The 9,506-nt window shown below is 44.3% G+C and overlaps 1 protein-coding gene across 1 annotated transcript; it reads right to left on the reverse strand.

The window, feature by feature from the left end:
- Positions 1–2,999: 2,999 nt before the first annotated feature.
- Positions 3,000–7,142, reverse strand: LOC307034160 (zinc finger BED domain-containing protein 5-like). Its single transcript, XM_079672929.1, has 2 exons — positions 4,778–7,142; positions 3,000–3,765 (listed from the first exon to the last, which is right to left on the reverse strand). Exon 1 carries the CDS (start codon positions 6,171–6,173, stop codon positions 5,226–5,228), a length of 948 nt encoding a protein of 315 aa, XP_079529055.1. The 5' UTR covers positions 6,174–7,142; the 3' UTR covers positions 3,000–3,765; positions 4,778–5,225.
- Positions 7,143–9,506: the final 2,364 nt, after the last annotated feature.

The raw sequence follows: 9,506 nt of genomic DNA on the forward strand, positions 1-9,506 counted from the left end.
GCTGAATGAAAGAGGGTGCAGTTGCCTTTATTCATAACTGTGCAGCTCTGAGGGATCGAGCACAGACACAATAACAATGAAAACTGCTGCATACAGATTATTTTAGTTTTTGCAACCTCGTGTTAAGAATCTTGTTGTAATTGTTTAAAAGTTTGAATGACCGTAATAAACGGACCTTTGTCTTATTGAAAAAAAAATATTGGACCTTTAAGATTTGTATTTGAGTACCCCTGATCTAGGGACACAAGTCGTGGCTCCACAACAATTTCAAAGCTTATATTCCTTTACTCGGTTATCATTCATCAAAACAATCTGCCATGTTTTACTCTTTCTACCCGGTGTGTTACAGACAGTTTGATATTTGGTTAGTTTTCTTAACCTTTCGCCTCAGTGACACGCTCACGGCGGAAAAGCCTCTCTCGCACTCAGCAGACGTGGGGAGGTAAGTGCGACTTGCTATGCATAGCCGTTCCAGTGTTTTGCCGGGTGGAGTGCCCTGCAATTTCCAGTCTCTAAACTGCCCCACGGCGTCCCCGGCTGGTTCTCCGAGCGATTTAGCCAGACGGTGTACTTCTTGTTCGCCATACAAAGTCAAGTCTTCCCGCTCTCCTGGCCAAAAGCGCTTATCAAGAGCTTTGTGCGTCTGGAACAAGCTTGAATCCGGTAAGCGCTTGGTTAGAGTAGCAACCACCGATTCATAAAAACGAGGCTTGTTTATTTTCCCCCTGCCTTCTGTCAGCTCTACGTCCTTAAAAAAGCCCGATGAGACGCCCTGTTCAGCCTTCTTCGTTGATCTCCCCCCGGTCGTCTTCATGGCGGTCAAAACATTGATGGTTTGTTTGATGTGGACACTTGAGTCCACAAGTGTCATTTCTCTTCTCTGCAGCTTGAGAGACAGGCTCTGGAGTTCACACAGGATGTCTTTCATGACAGCCAAATCTTCCACGAATCCTGAGTTGGTTAGGTGCTTGAGAAGTCCCTTGTATTTTTGCCTCTCAAGATCATTACGTGATGCGTTCTCACTGGATGTTTTAAAATGGAGTGCTAGTGCGGGGAAATCTTTCCATACAGCTTTTACCGTTTTAAAGCTGCTGGCAACCCATCTGATGGTGAACATTTGACCTATTTTCAGTATTTCCATGTTGAGCTCGGCCGCTGCTTCTTTCAGCAATCTGGAATTCCTGGTTGACTGATTGTAGAGTGAGTATAAATGTGAAATAAATATCTCAAAGTGATTAGTGCCACCCACATCTTTAAGAGCATCTTTGACTGACAGTTCTAGTCTGTGCGCCAGGCAGTGTACAGACTGCACGTTCGGAAAATTGTTTTTGAGTCTGACGACAAGCCCACTGGCTTTTCCCGTGAGCACTGCAGCCCCATCGGTGGCTATGCTTATTAGGTGCGTCTTCAAAAAGTCATCATCCATTCCAGCTTTATATAGACTCGCCATCATCGAGTTATAAATTGATTCAGCATCGACCCCATCTGTGAGTTCCACTATATCCAGGAAAACATTATCTACATCCCCCTTACCACTGACATCACATACGTAAATGATTAGATAGGGACGACCGTGAACGGTACTTTCATCAATTGTGATTGATACCTTTGAATCCATTTCTTTCACATTAGAGACGAACTTGCGGCGCATTTCCTTTGCAATGTGACTTATTATTTCTGCGCATGCATGGTCAGATTTGTGGATATTCCCAACTTCGGCTCCATTCAGCTCCTGCATTGTCATGAGGGGGTTGAGCTTTTTATAAGATAGCCTTTCCTTTGCTACGGTGTAAGCTGTTCTAAACGAGACTGTTGTTTTCTTGAGTAAATCGGACTGTACATCAATGAAACAGTTTGGGAGGGTTTCTTTGTCTTTCATCTGTACTATTTCCACTGACCTTGCGTGGGCCTGGCTGTCCCTGTGTTTGTATATCTTCTTTCGTAGCTGTTTTGCATCAGGGCTAGTAACATCACCATTGATCCATTCTTCCGAGAGGTGTAAACCCGGTCCCTTTTCTGAGAGTAGCAACGTTTTTGCTTTCCTACACGCTAAGCATCCTAACTTTCCAGCCTTACGGCCTGGCCCGTCTACACTACAAGCATCAAAAAATCTTGAAGCTGGGCGTGTCTGAAGCTTGGCGATTTTTTGCGAGCAACCAATCACATGAATCTCCCGCCCCCGACATACAAAGCAATAGCAATGTTAAAACGAAGTAAACTGGATATAAACTCTCCAAACAGGCGAAAAAACGATCAGTTTCACCCACTGTCTCTGCCACCTCCCTCCATGCCTGGTTCCTCCGGTTTGTATCCCGGTAAATAGTTCCGGTCGTAAAGAACCGGGTGATTTGCTACCGTAATATCTCGTTTGGAATATGAGGAAGTGAACTGTGGTCTGGCTCTCCCAGCTTGCACGCGGTTTGATTGGCTGAGCTTGCACTGGCGGGATTTGCATAAACGGAATTTGATTGGCTGATGCCAAGCATCGATGCCGATAGATGCTCGTGATGCTTGCAAAGCCATGCCATGCTCCCCACAATGCAGTTCGGCGAAGATTAAAAATCTTCTACGTCACCCCATTCAAGTGAATGGGCGAAGCGTTGAAAGCATTTTTTGATGCCGGTAGTGTAGACGTACCGTTAATGTCAAGCCAAGGGTTGCGGTCTTTCCATTCGCCCACCTGCTTCGTTGTCCAACCACCCGGCGGAAAGTCACTAGCAGCAGTAGCAGCTACCTCCGCAACTGCTGCGTCTTCTGAGCGCTCTGCCTCAACTTCACCTCCTTCTGGGGAGTGACTGGGCGGGACAGGAGCCCCCGACTCGCTAACGGTTCTGGTAGCGAGTGCTGTGCTAGCTGCTGCGTCATCAGCATCATCTCTGGGTATCTCTTGGTCATCTCGTGATGTCACTTTTTTGGATGTGAACCCAAAGTGCGCGAGTGAAACACTTTGGTTTAGCTTTCTCTTACACATTTGAGTCCTCTAATGCAGAGGTTCTCAATTGTTTTGCAGCCAAGGACCCCTTACAAGATAGAGAATACACCAAGGACCCCCTCATTCTGATTTGTGATTTTGGGCTATATAAATAAAAATTGACTTGACTTGACATGTATGTCCCTTGGAATAATCTGATGTAGCCTATTTTTTACACTTCTATAGTCTTAGTTATGTGAAAGAACAACACAAGACAAATGTATTAGAAAGATATTAGATATGTATAAAAAATATTTGCACCATCTCAACACAGAATACCCATAAAACAATCAATCCGCTGCAAGTAACACTGTACCTAAACAAAATATCAAAGGGAAATCAAGAGAAAAGTGATAATTTGAAGTGCATTTCAGAACATACACACACACACACACACACACACACACACACACACACACACACACACACACACACACACACACACACACACACACACACACACACACACACACACACACACACACACACACACACACACACACACACACACACACACACACACACACACACACACACACACACACACACACAGAGAGAGATAGCACATCAAGTGTTTCACTCTTAGTTAAAATTAAATGATTTATAAAAGTCTAATCACACAATAAATGCAGGCTATAAACAATTGAACATGCCTGCATTGCAACATATATCAAGTAAATTGCAAAACAACTGCAACTGCATTTTTACAATCCCAAACCACTACTTGTAATGGCAGCCAGCTCTGGACACTATTGGAGTGATGCAAGGCAGTCCATGAAGCTGATTGCTTCTCTCTGCAAGTGAAGACACACATATCAAACTAAATCATTAAATGCAACATATCTGACATTTCTGTTGCTCACACACACACACACACACACACACACACACACACACACACACACACACACACACACACACACACACACACACACACACACACACACACACACACACACACACACACACACACACACACACACACACACACACACACACACACACACACACACACACACACACACACACACACACACACACACACACACACACACACACAGGGGTTAAAGTGGGCCGGAACGATACAGAACAGCGTTCCGGCACCTTCGATTAATAAGTAAATAAATCTGATTGGCAGTTTCATACATAATAATGTCAAGCGAGTTCACAGGGCTGCCAACTCTCACACAATTTACATTTTTCACACGCTCTCAGCCACAAGTCCATTTTCTCAAGCAGTGAAAAACAAATTCATAACTGATAATGTCATGGTGCGAAAAGGACACTACTGCACATTGCGCAACAGCAGCACCAGGCAGCAGACCATCTGAATAGCGAGAAATATACACAAATGTATTATATTGTAACTTATTCCCATGCATGTTGCTCAAAGTAATCTCAGTCAGTCTCACTTCTGCGTCTCTCCCTTTCCTCTGGCGCCATGCGCACCAGGCAGGAGTGAGAGTGAGTTACCATGGTTACGGGGACGCTCTGTGTCTCTGTCGCTCTGAAACTTCTCGCGATTCCCAATAATACGTTTTTAGTAATAACATAATTTTACAGTTTTGGTTAACATACAGGGTTAATGTTTCTTGATTAAATCCAAAGAGGGCAAGGTGGTGTAGACATGTAGGAAGTGGGTTTTAAATTACTATTTTTTCACACACACACACACACACACACACACACACACACACACACACACACACACACACACACACACACACACACACACACACACACACACACACACAGACACACACACACACAGACACACACACAGAGAGAGAGATAGCACGCTCTTACCATTAATGTGAGATATGGGCCCATCTCTCGCTGCACAACTTCTCCATCCTTGGAGAAGTAGATGAGAGGCATACACGTAGGTCGTTCTCCACTTCCATCCGAGCCCTTTACTTGGTCTTCATGGAAGTCAGCACTGATAATGATGACTCGCACAGTTCTGTGGTTGGAAAGGGGAGCAACACCCGCATGGCAACAGCAGCAATTTCCGGATACTCCTGTTCAACCGAAGGTCAAAAGTCCACATGCCTCCCTTGGCCGAACCGGATTCTCAGCGTCCCGTCGCATGCCAGGTCCAGCAGCTCCTCCTCTGCTTTTCCACTGAGACCCCGTGCTGATGTATGGGCAACGAAGGGGTCGCGCACCCAGTCCCAGGCATCGGTGTCAACGTCAGTGAAATAGTCATTGAAATAGTCACCAAGGGAGGCAAGATGCGAACCGATTGTATTTTTCACAATCTCAGCTGGTCTTTGGTTTGTGTCCAAAAACTCTGTGAGTTGGGGGAACATGTCTGAAATGCCATTTTGCACCCGCCTTCTCCAGATCGCTGTTTTGGCACGGAATGACTTGATTTGTCGCTTACCTCCAGGATAGAAGCATATCTGCCCTGAACGGACAAACTGAGATCGTTCAATAAGTTGAACACATCTGCGAGGTAGGCAAGCTGTGCGATCCATTCGGGGTCCGAGAAGAGTGCTGCAGTGGTTGGCTTGTCATTCTGGATGAACTCACACAGCTCTGAGCGCAGTTCGTACACCCGCTGTAGCACTTTTCCACGGGAGAGCCAACGCACCTCTGAATGGAACAGCAGGGTGTCCTGTCCTGCGCCCATCTCCCTGCAGAGCTGGCCGAATAAACGGGACTGCAGTGGCTTACACTTGATGTGGTTGACCACAGATACCACCGTGCTGAGAACGGACTGTAGCTCAGGACTCAATGATTTTGACGCCAGAGCCTGCCTGTGCAGCATGCAGTGGGTAGCTATCATCATTGGATTGCGCTCCTTGGCACGAGCAACCACCCCACTCTTGCGTCCGGTCATGGCAGCTGCCCCATCCGTGCAAATCGCAATGCAATTCTCCCAACTCACATTGCCAGTCTCCATGAACATATCTATAACATTGAAAATCTCCTTACCTGTTGCTCGCCCCGTCAACTCTTGACAAAATAAAAAATCTTCCTGAATCCTTCCTTCCCACGGGTAGCGAACCAGCGCGTTGAGCTGCGCAGAGCCGGACACATCAGTGGACTCATCCAATTGAACCGCAAATTTAGACCCTCTCAGTCTTTGCAGCAGTTGTGGTTTCATATCAGCAGACATGTCCTCAATTCGTCGTCTGATGGTGTCATTTGACAGAGGTACACTTCTCAATTTGGCAGCCGCATCTTTCCCCACCATCACCTCACACAGATCCACCGCAGCAGGAAGCAGCAGTTCCCGGGCTTTGGCGCCTTAGCAAACCTCTGCGCTACCAGGTAGGAGGCCCGCTGCGATTTAGCAGAAACAGACGTAACATTAACCATCCGTTGTTGTTTCTGGCGGTAGTCCTCGCCCTTCCTCTCAAAAAAAGCCCGGTCTTTTTTTACATAATCTGGATGCTTGGTCTCGAGGTGCCTCTTCAATTTGGCAGGCTTCATTGCCTCATTGACAAGACACCGCAGGCATATCAGACATTTCGGTTTCCCTTCCACTTCAATAAATCCATATTGGAGATACTCCTCATCGTATGTCCTTACTTTTGTTTTTTGTTTTTCATTTACTTCATTTGTAGCCGTAACCGGTCGTTTTAAAAATCTGTCCATCTTCGTAGTATGCTAGCCGTGTTATATCTCTATGATGCTAGCAGCGGCACTCTCTGACTGACGTACCAGTTATTGTTGTTTCCACGGTAACGGGTGACGCGCTTGATTTTTAAATGTATAGATTTGTTAGATTAGAACGTAGTCTGAACTATTTTAGATTAAAAAAATTAAATATTATTTGTTGAACTATGAAGCCTTTTGTATAAAAAAAAAAAAAAAAGAGATTTAAATGAATGAATCTGAAAACTTTTCACGGACCCCCTGGCAGAGTGCCACGGACCCCCTGGGGGTCGCGGACCCCACTTTGAGAACCACTGCTCTAATGTAACGTCTTTCTCTCCTCTTTGCCGCGCATGGCTAATTTGCATAATTTGTGTCCGCGTCACGCAGCGTACCCGTGTCACGCGGCTGGCTCTGCTTTTGACAGCCAAAATAGAAGTTATTTGTGAATAAATGTTTTGAATTATGAATACTGGACATAGTAGGCTTAAAAACATTTTAGTGACCATTGCAAGTGACAAATACATATTATAATTTCAGACCCCCCCTAAATGTTGCTGTTGAGGCTTTCAGGGGGGCTCAGGTGTTAAACGGGGGGGGGCGAGCTCCCCCGGACCCCCCCGTATTTCGCACACTGGTGGTAGTACAAATAACATAATAAGAACTGTTTCTGCTTTTTTGTTCTGTAGTTGTTGGTATATTTTGTCTTAAATGTAGGTCTTGTTAATGTATGACAGTTGAAAAATATTCCACATCTAAAAAGATCGTTTTTACTTGGGAAAAGCAAGTTCATTTTTTCAAAGACTTCTGTTCTTTTTTTATAGTGGAGTCGCCCCCTGCTGGCCGTTACGGTACGCCAACACGGCATGGTCGAGTCCTTCAACGGAGACGCTTCCCATTCCCTTTCAATGGGGGGATGTCACGCTTTCCCGAACTGCACACTGGTTCCGTCGCTTTGCCTCCGTTGCTCGCTTCGAAAGTTGAGAAAAGTTCAACTTTTCAAGCGTCCACGGAAGCGCCAGCCAATCAAATCATATGCCAGTACAAGTGCTAGCCAATCAAACCACGTGCTTGTGTGTCCGGGGCGGGAGATGAATGGGATTGGTTGTTGGTCGCACGCCAGACACGACCACCGGCAAGCTTCAACGCTGCCGTGTGGACGTACCGTTACAGGTCCTGCAGGTTTACCACACTTCCTCTTGGTCAGTTTCTGATGTTGAGTCTGAGACCATAGTGGCCAAATACACTTGAGGTAACTCAAGAACAAGTCTGTCATTTCAAAGCAAATGATGTAGCTCTCTGGCTATGCAGTGGTTTCTCTATAAAATATACAGCCGGGACACACACACACACACACTGCATGAGTTTTGACCAAAGTCCCTGTGTGTCCTCACCGACGGCAGCGCTGACCCTGGATCAGGAATGCGTGGTTTAGACTGGGTCGTTGCTGTATACGCTTGTGTTTGTGGATCTCTGGTCTGTGTGATATATGTGGATGTGCAGTGGTGATGTGTCATCATGACATCATGGTGTAATGACAGGAAGCTGGCTGCGCTGCGTGGGAATCTGATCCCATGGGAAGGTGAGGAGCATACTGCATGTTTTATTAAATATAAGAATCTCTCCATTTGATTTTGATTTGATTTATTTCAAATGTGTAAAACAATAACACAATATTTTTTATAATAAGAGTGAAAGGAAACATGAGAATTATTATACTGTACAAACTTCAGCAGTGTCAAATTGATAAACAAAAATATTACTGACTTAAAAATGTTATGTTTAAGATCTACTTATTACACATCCGAAAATCCCACCCCTGTTTTTCAGAAATACATTTGTTGTTGAAAAACAAACAAAGCAAAAATATAAAAACCACAAATAAATAAACAAATAAATACATACTATATTCTCTATTACTTCTTCAAGACAAGTGTTTTGATATCAGTGTAGGAACACGAAGCTATTTGATGATAATGGAGTTCAACATTAACTTTTAAACAATTTGTAATACTAATGTCAATGCTAAAATCAACGGGCTTGGATGAGAAATAAACAAACTTCACAAATACAGAAGTATACAAAATGGGTTTTATGTTCATTGTGTCATTGAGATACATTTAGACCAGTGTTCACAGTATTTTTACCAAATAATACTATTTGATTTGTATATTTTTGCTTTTTATATCTGTTATATATATATATTTATCATATATATATATATTAAGCTGCACTTGACTGCTTCTCTTGCACTTCTGGTTAGATAACTGTATTTCCAAGACTTGTAATGTGCAAGGAATCCAATCTAATCTAAACATTTTAAAACAAATAGCATTTTTGAAAAGAATATTGTCGAGCAAATATTGAAAGAAAAACATTTCTGAATATTTTTCTAACCGCAGTACCAAAGCCGCAAAAAGGGTATAAATTACCACCGTCATAATTCCTGTCATAACTCCATCCTCTGTTGGTTCTACTCTTTTGTTTTCCAGAGCGTGATATCTCAATATCTGCAAGATCTCCTCCTCACCTCCATTGGCAGGTGGTCTATGGCCTCAGCTCTTAAATGAACAAAGGGCAGAACAAGAAGACTTTCTACAGCGAGGAGAAGAACACAAATGGGCGACGCTTGCTTATTCTGGATGTGCTTCAGTTCTGAATGGCTGACGATGAGTGACAGCGGGTAAAACACCAGGAAGGGAGGGATGGATGAATCAGAGAAGGTTTGGCCATGCTTATTATTCTATGTGTGTGTCAGCTACCAGCACATACCGGTGGTGAAGTGAGTGTTTGAGCCCAGTCTGCCTGACGGTTGCCTCTGTAACCGCGCACAAACACTTCCATCCTGCTCTTCTGTTTCAGTTTTTACGAGAAATGTAACCCAAAAGGAAAGAAAGATTAACCTTGAACATGTTTCTGGGCCTTTTAC

This window comes from Notothenia rossii (genome assembly GCF_949606895.1).
Source record: "Notothenia rossii genome assembly, chromosome: 3".
Classification (NCBI taxonomy): Eukaryota; Metazoa; Chordata; class Actinopteri; order Perciformes; family Nototheniidae; genus Notothenia; species Notothenia rossii.